Source organism: Calidris pugnax, unplaced genomic scaffold (assembly GCF_001431845.1).
Source record: "Calidris pugnax isolate Ruff unplaced genomic scaffold, ASM143184v1 scaffold58, whole genome shotgun sequence".
In the NCBI taxonomy this organism is placed as follows: Eukaryota; Metazoa; Chordata; class Aves; order Charadriiformes; family Scolopacidae; genus Calidris; species Calidris pugnax.
In genome coordinates, this window is record NW_015090868.1 from 1,050,971 (window position 1) to 1,070,214 (window position 19,244).

Consider the following 19,244-nt stretch of genomic DNA (forward strand, 5'->3'; position numbering starts at 1 on the left):
TCGTCACTTCCTCTTGATGCACGAATGCTAATATTGGCTTCGTAATTATGGTCCAAAGCAATTAGTAACATTTGCTTATTGCTTCGAGAATGCCAAATGTTAGGTGTTACTCCCTGCCAGACCCCTCATCCATGTCATACGTCAGACAAACTTGCCTCTCCCCCCTGCTTAAGAGCGGAGCATTCTTACCTCATCACCTGCCTGGCTGAGGTAATACAAGCCTGTCACCAAGGATCCCACAGGAGAGCTGGAATAATTACAGTACTTTGCACTTCCATACCATCCTCCCCCTGGGAATTTCCAGTGCTTCATAAACATTAGCCAAAACTCATTCATTTCCTACAACGCGCAATCACTGCGATCCGTTTGCTTTAGGGGGACAGGCACAGGCTGATGAAGCCTCTCAAACAAAGTGATAGAGCAAACCAATGACAGCTCCAGTAATAGATCCCAGATGCCCACATCCCACATCCCGTGTACTGGATACTGGGCTGGCTGTAGCACGCAGGCTGTTACCAGAACAGCCCTACGTGAGGTCCCACACACTCCAGCAATATTCTTGCCTGCCAGTCACTAACAACTTTTTAAAGAATAAAATAAGGGAATATTTAGTTTTCTGGGTTGTTTTTTTTTAATCACACACAGCCTGCCACATGAAAGGCATGTCAGTCATGGACATCCATGCGGATAGGATCCCCTACCCCAATTTAAGTAATAACACAAGGAGAACAAAGCATTACCTTCCTCTCCAGCAGTGGAGTTTCCAACAGCCTCCCTTTCCCGGTCAGTCTGGTTGGAAACGGCGCTTCCACTTTTTGTCCTTCGAAGAACACTGAACGCCTTGTTTATTTTTTTAAAAGATCTGCTTCTTATCGTGGAGCGTTCAAAGTGGCGAGCTGCAACAGCGGGGAAAAAACCAAATCAATACAGTTCGGCATTTCTGGGCTAAAACCACATCGTTTCTGCAGCCGTCGGCATACAACAGAGCAAAACATCAGCAACAAGGCTGCCCCTGCTTCACCTTCACACCTGACTCCAGTTAATACTCCAAGGTTGCACCCACCTGAATCTGGTTGCAATTATGCTACCTCTGTCCCACACCCTGGAATTTCCACCTTCCCTGTCTGTTTGGGCAGCCCCACACAGAAATCTTCTGTAAGTGTGGTAGCCTAGGAGAGAATCATGCCCAGCCAAGGCAGAATCAGCAGCAACCCTGTGAAAAATGCTTATAAAAGGAAGCAGCACTGCCCTTCCCAAGCTATATCAGTTTGACTAAAAAATATATATATATATATAAAAAAAAAAAATATCTGGAAGTTGTTGTTAAAAACTCTTCTTGAAAAAAAAATACCCACCTCACACTACTGCCTCAAAACCCTGCAATGTTTCCAAAGCCACCAAGGACAGCCAAAAACTTCATGTCAAATATTCAAAGATTATCAGGTGGGAGGGACCAACTAAGTCACATCTTCTAACCTCCGTAAGGCAGTACCAAAAAAATGTCATAATGCTTTCAAAAGATGTCACTCTCTTTCCCATCCCTCTCAAGATATCTCCATGGCTGTTGCTGTTCTGTCTCTTTGAGCTCTGCATGCTAGCCAAACATTGTAATCTGATAATATAACATTCCCTCAAACCAGACTGTGGCCTCTAAATGCAATAAAACTAGTGGGATTTAATTTCATTCTGGTGTTCTCTTCTTGTCTCCTCCTTTTCCTCGCCTCTCTAGCCCCATGCACACAAGAGGAGAGCACTGATCTTTTCCTACTCTTTCTTCAGCCTTTCATCCATTGTCCTACCATGCAGCTTGTGCAACATGAGGTGGGCTACTCATTTTTGCTTCGGAGTCCTCGAATACAAGCTTTAAACTCACTGTTTCTGCTTCTGAGTCTGCCTTTGGCCAGGCCACGTTTTTCAAATATGACACTCGTCAGAGCTGAGTGCAGTGTCACAGGGTGAAGGATCAAGGCAAGGTTTCCTGGTGCAACTTGTCCCCGACTCTGATTATTTCAGCAGAACTGGCTCCTCTGAGCTCTACCTCCCTGGCAAGCTGGCAAACATTCCCCAAGCTCCCAAGGCACTTCATGTGGTTTGTTTTCCTGAAAATACCTGGCAGCTGCCAAACACAGTTCCCAACAGGCCTTTGGTTAGGTGCTCATGCCATGGTCTATGGGGGTTACTTGGGCCACCACGCTTTGTTGAAGCCATTACACAACTACACCATCCACCCGACACATCACAAATGTCACTTACTGTTCCAACTGAGCTGACTTCCTTAAATAACCTTCTTTAAGACCTGTGGTTTGCATGTATGCAGCTAGTCTGTCTTCAGCTTGATGTTGCCCCCGGCCAAGCAAATTTGTTTTTCACCTCAAATCTACTGGGTCACTGAATGTGCAATTTGATAAGCCGTGTAAAATCAAAGCTTTCACTCTTTTTTTTTTTTTTTTTTTTGAAGCCTCCAACAACATATATTTCACAGAAAATGAATGCTTAAAGAGGCCACCAGGCTCTGAAACCATCACTTTTAGTTCTTACTTCTGCTTCGGTTGCTGCGATGCAGGTCTCCTGGGCTGCTGCCCGACTGGCTCTCCTCTGAGGTGGGGCTGAAGGCCGGGTTCACCAGCCCTGGCTCGTCTGTCATTAAGGCGATGGCTGCAGCGGCCGAGAGCTCGGGGCTCAGGGCAGCTACTGCTAAGCTGGAGCCATGGTCTGGAGAGCAGTCTTGGGAACGCCTCTTCCGTTCCTTGGTAAGGCCATAGTGGGATGCTCCTTTGCATCTAAGGAGAAGGGAAGGAAAGGCAAACATGATCACAAATTGTATTTAGATGTTGGGTACTTATGGAAACTATCTAGTGCCACAGAATCCCTTGGAGTACAAATTGTGATGAACACGAGAGCCAATGTAATAAGGATGCTTAACAAGAGAGAGAAATACCAGTCCCATCATGTGATATAGAATCAAAAAGAAGGAAAACGGTCCTTTAAAGCAGCTGAGTTACCACCTTACATGGAAAGACTGCTGCTGGTCAAGAAAAAATAGAGACCACAGCCTTGTGTGTAGTCTCATGTGTATAAATAGTTACTGTGGATGCGAGAGGACAGGAATAGTAGGTGGCTAAAGTCCGTAATTTCCCCCTTGCCTCTAGTCAATGAAGGAGAGTAAAGTGAGGCCTGGCACCTTCTCCAGGTCTGCTGGTGAAACAAAAGGCATCTTACCCAGCCCTGTGCCCCAAAAAAATTTCCTGGTCACCAAGCCAGTCACACCAGGAGCGCAACAGTGTGGTCTTCATGCAGAAGGCAGGGTCTGCCCTTCAGGTAGCGGCCAATGCAACCAATGAAGGGAAGGCTGCAAGAGGGAGTTGAACATCTGGGGTCTGCAGGAACCAAGCCCCCCACGGTGCCCATACAGATGATTTACTGCATTACTTCATTATTGCACCTAATGTTTTCAAATTCAGCCATGAAGACCAAAGAATCATAGAATGGTTTCGGTTGGAGGCGACCTTAAATATCATCTAGTTCCAAATCCTCTGCCACGTGCAGGGACAACTTCTCTGGACAACCTGTTCCAGTGTCTCACCATCCACTCAGTAAAGAATTTCTTCCTAATTTAAATCTACCCTCTTTCAGTTTAAAATCATTACCCCTCATCCTATGGCTACACTTCCTGATAGATTCCCTCCTCACCTTTCCTGTAGTCTCCCTTTAGGTACTGGGAGGCTACTCTAAGGTCTCCCTGGAGCCTTCTCTTCTTCAGGCTGAACAGCCCCAATCTCTCACCCTGTCCTCATAGCAGAGGTGTTTTCAGCTCTGCCATTTCAGCTCAGTTGAGACATAAAAATAGAGGAGTCATTGGCTTGATGGAGGAAGAGGTACAAGAGGTGTGAGGGGGTCCCACCAGCCCTGCAGCCCCACGAGAGTCAAGAAGATAGCACAGGGTTCCCACTGAATGACTGACTGCAAGTCCTCAGGCCTCTACCAAGGTCCTTGGGCCAGCCTGGGACTTCAACAATTTAGGGATCTCAAAGCTGGTTCTAAAACAATTCTGGAGTAAAATCCAAATCCTAAATCCCAACTTGACCTCCACAGTGACAAAATCCTCCATTTGTGGTGGAGACATGCATGTTCCCAGAAGAGCTGAAGGTACAGCTTTGTAAGAGCCAAATTACAAGCCTGCTTTGAAATAACTTTCTTGTGATCCCAACTATCTGCTCTAGATTCACAAAGGCAGGACCACACATGGTATTTCTTTCTTAAGACTTGTCAAAGTCATTTGAATGAAAATAAAGGTCACTGTGCTCTTCGTAACTTGCTATTAATTAAAGCTATAAAATAACTGAAGAGACAGAGTGGCCCAAGGACGCAGCACCTGTGACTTTTCTCCAGCAGCACTTCTGCCCAGTGCCCATCCACTAGAACCTCATTCACTGCATTAAAAAAACATACCTGCCTTTTAATGATAGTCTAATGAGCTTGGCCTACTTTCAGTTACTACTATCTCTTGCTTCGTAGCAAAGGCTAACTGATGACTTTCATAAAAGTGGGCTGTAGGATGAAATCACAGAAATAGCTGCAGAAACCCTTAGGGATAGAAAGCTCTCCGTAATATATGGCATGCACAAAAGGCAATGCATAATACATACGGTACACATCGCTAGTGGGTTAAGTGTCAGAAACAGAAGTAGTGCACTGAACTTGGAAGAGAAATGATTTATGGAAGCAGTCCCTGGGACAGAAAGATGAGCTGCGTGGGGCACATACTCCAAGAAAAAACTGCAACAATAATCATGTAAAACAGAAAGGAAGAGCCCTCCTGCCTCCACTGCAGCAGGCACTTTCCTATTCCTTCCCAAAAAAGAAGTGGGACTTCCTCACCACACCATGGCAGGATGCTCTCCTTTATATCTCCTAGGGAGCAGAACCACAAAGGCCTTCCCCTCTCATAGCCTGCCTAAACTTCTCCAACACAGCATTTCGGGAACCTGTCCTAGACTTCTCCCACTTGCAGTAAGGTCACTTTTACTAATCCAGCCTATGAATGCTCATCAAAATAGTTAAAAAATATTCTAAAAAGCCAACACAATGAAATGAACACAAAGAAATGACTTTGTGGTAGATTTTTTGCTGTTCTCAAAAGACAATCTCTGCCTTACAGAGATGCTGCGAAGATTCAGAACATGATGAGATATTCCTACTCCATGTTTTATTTTATTCACTTCTGTCTTTGCAGTAAAGTTTCAGCAGCTGATATCAGAGCACCAGCCTTGTGAATGGGTTCTGAAACATAGGTCTTTTCTCTTTTTGGTGGGTTGCATGAAGATCAACAAAGAGATCAGAAGTGGGCTCTGCCCAAAGATTCCCAGCTACATGGATTCAGCTGCTGCCTGGTGTCCATCTGCACTTCACTACCAAAGCCTTCACTTTCTGTGGAAATCCTCGCTCATTGCTGCTGGCTGTGCTGCAGACACCCAGTTAACAGCATCAATCCAACAAAAATGAACAGAAGACAGTTAGTTTGAATGCAGAGAGGGCTGACACGGTTTAAGATGTGGCTTATTGGAGAAGACAAGTTGTCATGATACAAAGCACAAGGCATATCTTTCTAACGCTGCCAGAAATAGTTAAAAGAGAAACAAAGCTGTTCAAGTATGAGTACTGAAGCTATTCCTTAAATAATTGTGGCAGGCATAAATGAACACAAATCAAGCTCTCTTTCTTCAGATTAACACAGTGTCCTTGAAGAAGAAGAAAAAAAAGTCCCAAGCCTTCAAACTTGTAATAAAATCTGCAACAGCATCTCTTCACTTTCATTGTTTTCCTTTTGCTGACACTGCTGTGATAACAGAAAACAGAAGAGATGACTGTCTAAGTGGAATCATATTTATAGTGTCTCAACTACATTTATCCATATGGTTGGATTTGGCTTCCAGAAAAGAGAGATCCATAAAACAGCTACATGCTAGTACTAATTATCTCTCTCACTGTGATTATTAATCAGCTGCCTGATTTACAGCTGGAAGAACAGGATACCTGATTAAGACAGGCCAGTCAGAAAGCAAACCCAGCACTGTCTGGTGGCCAAGGTGAACTACCTAGAGGTGATTTATGTTCCTTCTCAGTCCCGCCGGACAGCGATAACATCCGTCCAGCCATACGATACCAAAACAATTTGAAGGCCAAACCAGAGAGAGATAAACAGACATGAATAATGTGTGTTGGACAGTTCATGCCATTAAAGTAGTGTCACTAGGTGCATACAGGAAATTCAGAAAATAGTTTCTTCTGTTTGCAAGGTCCCTTTTATGAAGTAGTAGCGTTCTGTCCTAAATCCTGGCCATATGAGCTAACCACCAGGCAGTGATGGCTACTGATACTTCACCCAGGGCTGCAGTTCTGGCTGGCATCAACGCTGGTAGCCACAGGGCAAGCCTTGCCCGTGCCCTGCTCTGCATGCAAGGGAGGCTCTGCACTCCAGGCTACAGGAGCAACACAGCCCAAGTGCTGGAGGCCGGAGATCCAAAACCCCGTGGCTGCCTTAACTCGGTCCTACCATTTGTAAAAACAAGCTTCGGTCAAACTCAAGGCCAACAGAAACATTTTCACATCATTTGCAAATTCAAATGAAAACAGTGGTTTGAAAACAGGGATGCGTTCTCCTTGCAGCATCCCTGACTCACACAGCAAAGGAGGGCTTGAAAGAGAGATTGACCTCAAGGATCTCCATTACCCAGGCTGACACAGGGGCACAACATAAAGGCAAAACATAAACAAGGGCAACTGCATGGATTTTTTCACTTCACTTCTAGTGATCTAAATGAAAAAGTATCCCAGGCCAAAAATATATGTATATATTTAGAATGCATTTGCTCTTTTGAAAACACCCTGCTTTCTATCTGTGTCACTTCACAAGCTATCCCTCTTTCCCCCTGTCTCCCGCCTGCCTGCCTGGGCAGGAAACGGAGGAAAAAAGTGAATCTAGAAAGTGACAGTGCTTGTGAGGCAGGTCTGGCACAAATAAACAGAGCAGAAGTTCTCCCTGCCCAGTTCCAGCAGTGCTTTCCCAACCTCATGTCCCTCACAGTCGTATTTCGTTGCTGTTTTGCAACAGGCGCATTGTCTGAGTGCAATTAAGAATAACGTACACAAAGCACTCAGGACTCCCCAGCAGAAGAAAACACTCCTAATGGGCTGCCATTGCTGATCCGAAGCTAAACCCTGATCCTGGCAGACAAGTACATTTCAGCTGTGCCCTCACTGCAAGCTGTCTCACCCCTGTGTAGTTTGGGCTTGACACAAGCCGGGATCAGAAGTGCCAACAGTGTGTATCACACCCCGACACACAAACTCTCCCAACTGCTCTGGTACCCCTGAAGGGATGTGGTGCAAAAGCTGATGAAGAAACAAGGTGGTGAACAACACGGAGCATCCTGGATAACCCTGGTGCTGCTGACCTCACTTGTGAGACCCTGGTGAGATGCCACATCTGAGAAGGGAGCAGGGGGATGTCAATTGGAGAATTTGACTCAAGAAGATGTTAGCAATTCCTGCCCTAGGAGAAGCATTCTCACTGTGTGTGCATCAGCAGTGACTGTAGCCCAAACATAACCCAGACACCAACCATAGGGATTTTCAGGCCAAACACCTAAACTCTAAAGCTTCCTGACACTCCACCATGAGGGACTGATCTAACGCTATCAATTCTCAGGCAGAGAAGACACCAACTCTTCTGATCTTACTTTTGCCACCAGGAACTGGAGCCAAAAATGAAAACAGAGCGAGGCACCTAAACTCCAACCAAATCCCATGTTACAGATCTAAACTAAAGCACAGCAAATGCGCAACCTCCCTGCCAGACCAACCATACTGGTGCTTAAGAGGTCAGAGACATCAACACCTTCAGCAATAAAGGTGACCAATACCTTGCTGCTCTTTATACCCAATGCTGTTGTATTATCCTTGCTCGGAAATCCAGCTTCTGTGAAACCTGGTTCAGTGTGCAAAATTCCTCTTTTCTGCTATATATGAAAATCAACCCTGGAACCAAGTGCTTAACAACAATCCTTTTTCCTTGGTAATTCTGAATTCTTGTGAGGATTAACCACTGCATAAATGCTGCATATGAAAAAATCTTCATAAATGCTTTCTTGATTGAATTTTTTTTTTAAAATGCGTTTGCCTTCTCTGCTTTTTATAAAGGATTGGGTCACGTCAAGAGCATTCGTCAAGCTACTGTAATCACCAGCCATGGCAAGGAAGGTCTTGCCTACATTAAACCTTCCTCAATATTCCTAAAGAAGTGCATGAGCCATCTAAAAAGCAAAGCTTAACTCCTGGATTACAGTTTGCAACCAGCATTCGCTGAAAGTCAGGCTGCAAATCCCTTGTCTCACCATGCAACTGGAAACAGGCCGTTCTCTGCACCTGTACTTTAATTTCATAACGCTAGCAACATTTCTAGATGCTCACGACTGCTGTTCTGGGCATCCTGTACCCTGGCATTGAGACGCTTGGGTATCCTCTCCCTGATGATCTCCCAGTGTCAGAGGCTTGCCATCTTGTTTGGAGGGAAAAAAAATATGCCCATTTTTCACCTAGCTTAAGTGGGAAATTTTCCCAGTTACTATTACTCTTTCACTTCACTAACTCTATAAATAAAAGCCTTTTAGAGACAGCTTCCTGACACCTGGGGCATGAGGGCTGGCTGGGAGGGAGGTGCGGGTCAGTGCCCTGATCCCCGCTGCCTCGGGGGGTTGAGGATGAGCGATTCCATCCTACGCTTCCATAAACACTGCTCTTCTCCATGTCAGCTACGATAGAAGTTCAGATGAGGCAAATGGCTTCTCTGTCTAGCTGTCAGAGAGATTTTCTCATGTTATTTGCTCTCTCTTGTCAACCAGAGGCCTTTGCTGAAGTATAAACACGTAGTAGATTTAGTGGTTCTATATTTCTGCATTACCACTCTATAAATATTTATAAAGGTCCTCATAACATTTATTTCTTTAAGCTAAAGTTACTTAGCTTAAATACTTTCCCACAAGATAGGAAAAAACCTCTTAAATATCTATTTTTTGTTCAGTTTAATTTCTGCATATCCCTGTTATGGTTTCCTAAGGTTTTTTTCATCCTTTTTGTTTTAATGAAACCATCGTAATCCAGTAAACTCAGGAACCACCTTACCAGCAAAGCCTAAAGTTGTGCTGTGTCCTATCTCTAAAGATCTGGCCCAGGGCAGGGCTGTCATTTTTACAGTGCTTTTGCACTATAATGCTGTCAAACAGAATACATTTGTGTATTATATAAGGAACGTGTGCAGGAGTATCTGTATACTTACATTTTTATGTCAGCTACTCTGTGTGAATTTGGGGGCACCACTAGAAAAACGACTTATAGTTCCCACAGATTTAAAAAAAAAAAAAGTTTTCTAAACATATGAGGAAAATATATATTGAGTGACCTTTATAATGACTATGTTAGTCATCAGCTACAGCGATGTACTCCCAATTCTGTGATTTGGTTGCTGAGGAGGAGGAACAAGCATGGCTAGAGATTTTTGGTACAAGTCCTTGAAAGTATTTTGCATTGGTGAAGAATGGAATTGCAGTTCAGAGTTCAGTCCCCACAGTTCCCAAAACTGCCGACAGATAGACAGACAGACAACTGGTGCCAGACACAAATTGAACAAGCATTCAGTGTAAACCAAATCACCATTTTAAGTCTGACTGCTCATACTAAGGGAAAACTCCAGTTTTCCTCCTAGTTTTCAAGAGAGCTGAAAGAACTTGGAACACATTTTTATTCTTAAATAAATTATAGAGTTTAAACTTCATGTACATGCTACCAAAATATCATGTAACATGTCATGTTTAAGCTCTTTTTTCTCCTTCTCTTTAAAAAGCAAAAAGTTGTATTTCAACCACCATCATCAGCTTCTATTATGAAATCTTTTAAAACGCCCGTTAACTTCTACCATGGGAACAGGGAATTGGAAGAAATAGGTAAACAATACTGGTTGCCTGCAATTGTGGGCAAAAATCATGACTGGGATTATTGTGCAATCATCCCAGTTGTTGTTGGGACTGTGTACAAATTATCGGTCCGGATCGGCTTCTTTCCCTCCCCTGACACTTCTTTCAGGCCATTACTCTGCCACTGATGATTTTGAAACTACAACCATACTGATTTCTCTCCAAGGTTCAAGCAATGTTTCAAGATCTAGTCTTAAAACATTCCAACAAATTGCAGCTGTCTTACATATAGGAGAATGGAGCTGTAAATTGCTAGAGACAGCTGAGATGGGCAAGTCAGCGTTTGGGCTGGAAATGCCAACTTCTTTTATGGATCAGCACAGCTTCTGTATCATACCTATACACAACTACTACTTTGGAGAAGCTGATATTCACAATTGACTTGGTGACTTCTCCTTCTCTTGCCCCTTCCCTGCACGTTCCCAAGCCACCAGTGCTCTGAAAACACACAAGGGCATCTGCAGCCTGTCCCCACTGCTCACGTAAGGCATGGCCTTGGGTTGCTCCTACAGCTTCTACTTTTTCCACTGCTGCCTTTACATGTGTATAAGGCTTGTAGAGCACAAGTAGACTTCGAGAAACAAAAAACCGAGGAATTAACCAGGGTGAAAGACTGCAGTCAGCCTATTAATCATTATGTGCTCCTAGATTACTATAAACAAACATTTGTCATCACAGGGAAGTTACTGGCCAGAAGTACAGAACCAGAGTGATCTTGCACGATGCAAAACAACAGAAGTATTTATTTATATTGAATATACTCAATTAAATACTGAAGCTCCCCAAGAGTAATCTACGTATCTCATGCCACCTACTCAACACTAGCTCACACAAAGATGGGAAACAGAGGAGCAACATCCTGTCTCTTGCTCTTGGTAGGTGCTCAGGTATTGACACAGCAAAGAATCTCTGAGTACCTGGGCAGAGGACTTACAGCAAAATAAAAGGGAAAAATAAGACACACAGGACTAGCATTCTGGAGCTGGTGAGAGCCTGTAAACCTTGCTGCTGGCTTCTAGTGCTTTTAGCATTCAACATGTAATACATCACTTAAACCCACTAATCCTGTTCAAGTGCTACATTAAAGTCCTAAAACACCAAAAACTCCTCTTGACTTCAGCAAAGGTGGAGGTTGATGAAAATTTTACCAGGTGCTTTCATCACCTTCCAGAATTGGATCATTTTCTATATAGCACACTTAAAAGCTTCAGCCTTCACCACTCTTGAAGAAGAACAAAAAACGAACATTGTTTCAAAAGAAAGTGAGAAAACACAAATTAGAACAGCCCTGAGAGGTTTCTTCCTGGAAAACTTGGGTACTTATGAATAGTTGTGCGTTTTTTTATCTACAGACAGCGTGCACGAGGGAGCCATCGCACGCAATGTGTGTCAGTTGGGTGTTTGGAAAGCAACATAAGACCTGCCATCAGCAGCCATCGGCTTCACAAGTGGTTTTTCATGTCCATCCAAGACCACTCAAAGAACAGCACAAGTACTCTGCAGGCAATCTTGACCACTGATTTTGCCTTTTTCTAATAAAATAATAACATTTTTACAGTAGGAATTGAGGTCATATGTAATGAGAATGCAACAGGATCGCTCAACATATTCCTTATTTAGAACCTTAACTGAAAAACAAGCCTAAGGAAAACCACAGCATATATATAAAAGGCTCAAAAAATGTTAATGCTGCTAAAATCAAGTTATCTGTGACAAAAATAACAAGTGCAAGGACAATGAAATTCTTAAGGGATTTCAATGCTATATGTCATAAAACCGCACAATCCAATACACCGCATTTTTCAAACTATGCGGATACACGTATAAGTAATGTCAAGAACAAGCATTCAATCTGTTGATTCATGTGTTTTTTATGTTTATTGTTCAATGTTTTGGTCACAGGATTATATTCAACAGGTATAACTAGTCTCCTGGAACTTAGTACCTCAGCATTATCTTCCTCTCCTACTGTCCCCACCTATACTATAAAAACTTTATGATGCAGTGAGCAAAATATGCCTGCAATGGGACAAGGGGGTTTGTTTTTTTAACAAGAGTGACAGTATCAGCATAACCCAATTCTTGCAGCTACAGAGAGAAGAACCTGCCAGACAGAAACCTTGTATTTACACACACTTAGCACACGTTGTTTTTTAAAGTAAAGCTAAGTACAGTATCTGCTATGTCACAGACTCAACAAGTCAGCCCTACTGAGATTAGGTTTGAGGCTTCTGTTGGCACAAAGCAGTGACATACAGTCTCTAGATATAAAATAATAAAAAGGGAGCACTGCATTCAATTTCAGGATGTTTTCAACCCAGGGCTTGCGTTTACCAATATGTTCTCCACTGGAATTTGAAATTGCAGAAAACAGTAGGACTGCAGCCAGTAAAGAACAAGCGCTGTCTTTATGCCCTCTTATTGACAGAACATGCTATGGACACTGCTCTAGCGGCATTTGCCTCTGACCTTGATGACCTTATGTGACCCAAAAGTCACATAAGATCCTTTTTAGGTCAGCATAGTCTAAATTACATCACTAACACACCTCAGTACACATCAAGCTCTGAACACATGCTTGCTTCCTCATGGGGAAGGTCAGAAAAAGGAGGTCTCATCATGCCTTCTCAGAAGTTGAAAAACCACAGAGATCCCTGTCAGATGCCCCATCTGAGTGTTGAACAAACATCTCCACCACCATGACTAGGCGGTGGCTTAAGATGTCACAAATATTTCCCATTTTAAAAAGTAGTTCTCCTGTCTTATAAATTCCAATACTTAACGAGGACCCCGAATTAGTCCTATAAGAAGTGAACTGCATGCGGCTCATAAATCACTGTGTCTTAAAACTCTAAAACAACTTGTAGGGGTGGGGAAGGAAGAGTACACCATTTCCTGGTGTATCTTGGAGCTCTGTTTCCTGGATTTCAGCCTAAATGAGTATTGACACTGGCATAAGAAGTGCACAAGTCACATTAGTGACTAAATACCTCATTACACTAGTGCGTTTTTTGGAGTTGTTTTGTGAAGATAACATAGCCAACAGTACATTTTGCTAGAGAAACACCATTCTGGTTTCTAATCCTCCTGGCTCTGTAATCTTCTCCTTTGCACGTATGGCTGGAAGAGGATGGATCAGAGGGATGTTACGAGCCAGTTTTCAGAAGAAAACTCCCCAAACCCATTGGGCATGCAAAATTTTCACTGCTTGCGGTTTTATGGGTTCCACCCAGTTGAATATGAGATACTTCAGTGAGATATTTCACCCTTCTATTAAAATAAACACACACTGTAAAAGCATTTAAAGGCTCCAAAAAGTCAATATCCAGCCACAGCACAAGTATGGCTGGAATGTTGTTGAATCATAGGAAATGCTCACTTAAGCTGTAAAAATTGTGAAGAACACTTTTTTTTTTGGAATCACTGTCTTTTAACAGAACTATCACAAACACTTTAAAACTGAATTCCTTTATCCAAATCTGAAAAAAATAGCCCAATCCACTCACCCCTCTCCCCTCATAGCTACCTATGGGCAGTGCCGTGCTCAAAGTCACAGAAAGCATCCCAAAACCCGGCAGTGCGGCTTCTCTCCTGTTGTACCTGGACCACTGTCAGCTCTCTCTTGGCATGAGAGGCTAATGGAGCTCCCACCCTCACACCTCAGCTTTCAGGAGTGCTCTAACCACCAAAGATCAGGTCAGGTTGGGGTAAGGCTGATCTCTGCTCCTCCTGCTGAAGCGTATTCAGAGAGGAGGATTGAGCAAGAGGGAGCCCAATGCTGTCACCAAATGAAAAACTGGTGCCCGGGGAGGGAGAATGTGAAGCCTTCAAAGGCTGCTGTGGCTTTTTGGCTGGAGTTGGGAGAGGCTCCTAAGAAAAGGCACTGTCCTCTTTTAGTCCAGCCAGTATCTTGGGGAAAACCTGGCAAGACCATCTAGGCATGCAAGCCCTTCTTCAGTCTGAGGCTGGAGAAGTGACCCTAAAGGCTTCAGATATAGGTTGAGAACCAATCCGTAAAATTGTGTCTTGTTTTCTTAGACCACCAGGATAGAACTGACGAATCAAAGGATAAAATACATAAATTAGGGTGGAAGCGGGAATTCAACACTGAAACCACTTAATTACAAAAGATGCCTTCAGAAGTGGGTACTGTATTACCAACAACACAAAATGGATTTTTTGACAAAAAAGACAAGCATCACAGAATCATAGAGGAGCCTAGGTTATAAGGGACCCCAAAAGATCACGTGGTCCAACCTTTCATGGGAAAGGAAGCCTAGATGCTTGCAGATGCTATAGGCTTCTTTAGGTTTTCTTAGTCGCTTCTACTCTCTCAGATTTCATGAAATTTTTGTATATTATAAATAAGAAAACATGTTTTTACTCTACCTTTTTCTTTAATTATAAATTTCTTTAAAAAATCACTCAGGTAGGAGGCAGTCATCTCATACTGTCCTGTTACAAAACACATTAACTCATGTACTCATCCTACTAAAATATAGGAAATAGAAAAAAATCCCAAAATGTTCTTTAGGAAGCTGCTCTTTCATTCTCCTTTTATGTCACTGCAGCCTTGGGAATTCTAGTATTCAAGCTCTAATAAGCTACTTTTGCTTTTAGAAATTAAAATATAAACATCATGCATGCAGCTGAGCACTGAGAACATTGTGAACAAACCTTGGCAGCAGGTTTGGAGAACGGAACCTTGAGCAGGAGCTACAGTTATATTCCCCTGGGTCATCCATGAGGGTGGCCTTGCCCCCACTCTCCTAGGAGAGGGCACATCCCACTCGACCTTGCTGCTCCCACAAAATGGGTCAGGGCTGCTGTGCGAGAGGCTGCCTTGAAATGAATCCAAACTGCGAATTCTCTGTGACAGGTTGTGGCATCTGGGTGATTCAGCCAGCCTCTGCGCCCGAGGCTGTTCCACACCAAGCTGTGATTTTGTTAAGTCACAATTTAAGTAGACTTGGGTCTCGTTAGCATTGGTGATGGACCCCTTGCAGGAAACCCAAGGTGGCATAGGAAATGATGTCAGTTCATTATCGGCTCTGAAAGGGGAATAATTACATCTGTCTTCTCCAAACCGAGGTGACCCTGGTCCTTCAGAAGGGGAGCTGGCAACCTAACCCCTAGCAGCGTGCTCATGCCATGCCTCATCACTTGCTAATTTTCACTAAAAAGGCACTACCCACATTGCGACTCAAGGTGACCCAAGCCCCCACCAACAGACAGGATCTCCAGCTGGGCACCTAGACCAGTGTCCAGCAGCATGCTGGGGGCAGTGGAGATATTGGCAGCTCTGATTCAGATTCACATAAACCAAATCCTACTTTGCTTCCCGTAAATATTACCGCAACAGCCTGTCAATGCAGATGGCACATTGAGCCAACTGACCAGCTTTATAACGCAGAATAATCTTACAGCTACAAGGAGAAAATTTCCTCTGGTTCCAAAATATCTGCCCAAGCCTGACATGGACATTGAGGATAACAAAAAAAAAGAAAAAAAAGTTGAGTAGACAGACTAAACAAAACAGTGCATTTAAATATTTACATTAGCAATTGAGATATAGATCTCTGTTTTCATGCTTTTTACGATGCTTTGGACCAGTAGTTGGTGGTTTACCTATCTTCCTCTGGTTGCACCTTTTGAGGAAATTCCTTAACTGTCCTGAAACAAGTTTGCTTCCTGCAGGGCAAAGCCAGACAGCTCAGCACCATGTGTTTATAAGGGTGCAGTACAGAGGGAAAAGGAGGAGGAGGAGGAAGAAAGGGAAAGAAATACCTAACAGTTTAGTGACTGTATATAAACAGAACAGCTTCATGGCAAATTATTTCCTTATTTCTTTAAAAGCCAACTGAAGATGCTATAGCATCACGTAGCAGGGTTTACTGGGTACTTAGACACTGGCATTAAGGAGACAATCCAAAAATGAGCACAAACTGCTCTGCAAAGGCTAACCATATCAGCCTCCAGAGATGGGGCTGCTTCCTAAGAGGTTGTCTGCAACAGGGAAGTACATGATTTCTCGAGTGCCTGTGGAATGATAGCTTAGCCACAATATGTATATTATATGTGTAGAAACACACATTCGAGAATAGCTTCCCTGGAGACATCCCTGTTCCAGAGTAAGAGCATTCACCAGAGAAGTTACCCCAGAGTAAGAACAGTATCGTCACATCACACTCAACTTTACTACGGATCAACTTCCCTGTGTGCTCACACCACCTTTTGGGGATAATTTCTGCTCTTTCTTCCCTGCATTTTCTTCTGGGCACCAAACAGAAACTGTGGGAGCTCTCAGTGCCCATTTTAGGTGCTAGTTTCCCAATGCCATTGCACTCCATAACTCCAGGTTTTGCATCCCAAGATTCTTTCTTCACACTAGGTAGTGGCCATGAATAACCAAGGTATCACTAAAATTATGGTCTGTTTTTAAGTCTACAAAGGTACCTCCTGATTGCCTTAGCCCACAAAGAAGCAGGCATAATGAAGCACAGATATACATGCCAGTGGGCATAAGGAACGCAGGGAAGTGAATCAAGAGATCCTTCTGCTACTGGAGAAAAAGTAACACTGGTTTCTGTTAATTAACATGTTAAAAGTATTATTTTAACTCTGTTGCCCTGATAAAACTTTAGGGGTAAAAATGCTCTCCCAACTCAGTAGGCAGACTTTTCTGGCAGCAACCTTTATAAAAGGAACCTAACTCTGTAAAAGGTGATTCATTTGATCAGCAGTGTCTAGTGGTGGTTCAGGATCAGTTAAAAGGCAATATTGTCCCATAGTTCAAGCTCTGGAGCTCTGTGAAAGCTGGAGTCCACCCCTCAACATGCCTCATCTTGAAAACAAGTTACGGGTTCGCTTTATTTCATGTGTAATAAAGAGTCCTTAGGGCTTACTGTGTTTTTGTTCAATGTCTCCCACAACACAGATTTGGCTCATTTGTGGGTTCTTAAAACTATCATAGCACAAAAAGCAATAAGAATAAAAGCAGTCCCACAGAGCCTTAACTGTAGGAACGGCATTTTTATTCCCCGTCAGATACCTCAGTATCTCTAGCACAAAGGAGAGGGGAGAATGAAAATAACAGACATCCATCTACCTTCTAAAAGCACAAAAGAGGTTAGGACTTGAAACAGAGCTCTGGTGCTGCATCCAGTGTTACTAAAGATGCAGAATCATGGGTCACCTACATTTCTGTGCTCAATCCTGGACCCGAGAGCTCACTGTTTGTTTGCAAGGGTGAGGACCATTTCTCTTCCGTTTCAAAAGACCTGGAAGAAGCACTCTTCGCAAAGCAGTCAGATGGGAGGGAAGGATAACATCAGCAACTGCTTCCCTGGCACATGGGACCACAGGCAGCACAGCTGTTCTTTTTGGAAATGTCAGAGAGGAAAAAATAGAAGTGTCGAGGGAGTTGTCATCAGCGAATGGCAGAATAGGTGATTCTAGAATAATGCTTCACACAGTCCTAATCTTATCTTGAAAACATTGCTCAGGAAGCCCAGGTCTGACTAGCTTTACAAATAGCAAACACCTCTTGAAAAGCAGACATGTAAATTATAAAATCACTTAGGATCCAGTTTCCCTGTTTCTCTCTGACAGAGGAAAGCACAGGCGTGTCTCAGCGCAGATGCTGCAGCCGAGATAACCCTGCGTCAGCCCTCTCCTGCCTGATCACGGCCACATCCAGGGAATGTCAGCAGGATTTCAGGCCAAACCCATGTCTCCACCTTTCTCCCTTCATCTTCCCCCTTTGTAAGCCACCCGCCACAGGGAAGGGTCGTACAGGGCCAGTAGTCCCACTAGTGCCCACAGAAAACAGCGAAACGCTGTCCCTTTGCAGGAAGTCATGCACCTTGGGAGGGAAAACACGAGCTCAAGGTCATTTTGAAATCCTGCCAATGGATGCCCATGCAGCGAGCCACAGCATCTCTCAGATGGACATGGGCTGCCTCCTGTCCTCCTTGGTGCCCAGGGCCTCCCCAGATGAAAGGATGGGGCCAGAGGGAGGGAGGAGTGTCATACGATGCCAGACCTATCCCACTCTTGAGCACTGCCAGGAGATGAGGAAAAAATTGCAGAGAAGCTTTTTGAATGAAGAAGACCCAAACCATAAGCCCTGAATTTCCCTGAAGTCAACACAAAAAAATCCAAACCTGAACCCTCCATTTCCTTGAGTCTAGGACACTGAGGTGAAACGGAGACATTGAAATGGTTCCTACTTCATCCCCATCACCATGGGCAACCAGAAGTGTGATAAGAAAGAACCAGGATTTGCCCCTAGCCTATAACTACACCATTCAGTTTCTTCAGTAGCCTATGAGAGGGGCAGCAAGTCCATTCACCCTTAAAACCCTTGAAGCTTTCTGTGGTGATGTGGATGACCCTTACAAGGACTATCTTCAATGCTGGAGACAAACGGGGACCTTTCTGCACCTTTGCCCTTTAGCTGCAGATCTGACCAGTCAGCAACGAGTCGCTGTTTTATCACCAGTCCTGCAACTCTCCTGAAAACATCCTGCCTCAGAGGGACCTTCTGGTCAGTGTTAAAGTCATGGAGTTTGTGTCTGCCAATGAGGGGAGATAAATTTCAACCGAAAAAAAAACCACCCAAAAAAGAGGAGAAAAGTCACAATTTTATAAGTTTTGTTATAATGCAGCTTCCATTGTCACAAGGGACAGGAGAAGTGGAGTCTGAGGTTTTACAAAGCTCCCACACAGGGGTGTGTTTTTTTGGAGGGAAGGGGAGGCTGCCACAGAGATTGCAGAAGCTGGAGTCCATGACATTTTACTTGTATTGTTTCAACTCATTCAGCCACACGCCCTCAAGGGATGTTCTGTTTTTTAAAATTGCTGTTTCTGCTAAAAACCACATGATGCGAACCAGTATGGTTAGATACTCCTATTCCCCAAATACTTTTTTGGATCTCTACTGTTCTATTTCTCTCCTGTATAGGTGTAAAAAATAAAGGTTTGCCCATGTATGCAAAACCTCATTTTCTTCCTAATTACTTCCAATGAAATTCAAGAGAGTAATTTGCTGAAGTTAATGGAATAATATCTATAAAGAAATAATCTGAGTGAGGAAAAAGTCTAGAGTATTGATATTACTCTTTTTATTACCTCTTCCATAGCTTCCTCTGAGTACAGGAATAACAGATAAAGTAACAACTAGAGACAAGGTCCTCAAACTAAACAAACCAACTC

At 43.5% G+C, this 19,244-nt stretch overlaps 1 protein-coding gene across 5 annotated transcripts in view; it reads right to left on the minus strand.

Annotated features, from left to right (window-relative positions):
• Window positions 1-19,244, minus strand: part of LNX1 (ligand of numb-protein X 1, E3 ubiquitin protein ligase) — a 71,874-nt gene that overhangs the window by 31,829 nt on the left and 20,801 nt on the right. For all 5 annotated transcript variants that reach the window (XM_014945582.1, XM_014945581.1, XM_014945584.1 and 2 more), the window contains 2 exons: window positions 2,539-2,780; window positions 741-896 (listed from right to left, as the gene is read on the minus strand). In XM_014945582.1, the coding sequence (XP_014801068.1) occupies window positions 741-896; window positions 2,539-2,780 (398 nt within the window). The remainder of the gene's footprint in view (window positions 1-740; window positions 897-2,538; window positions 2,781-19,244) is intronic.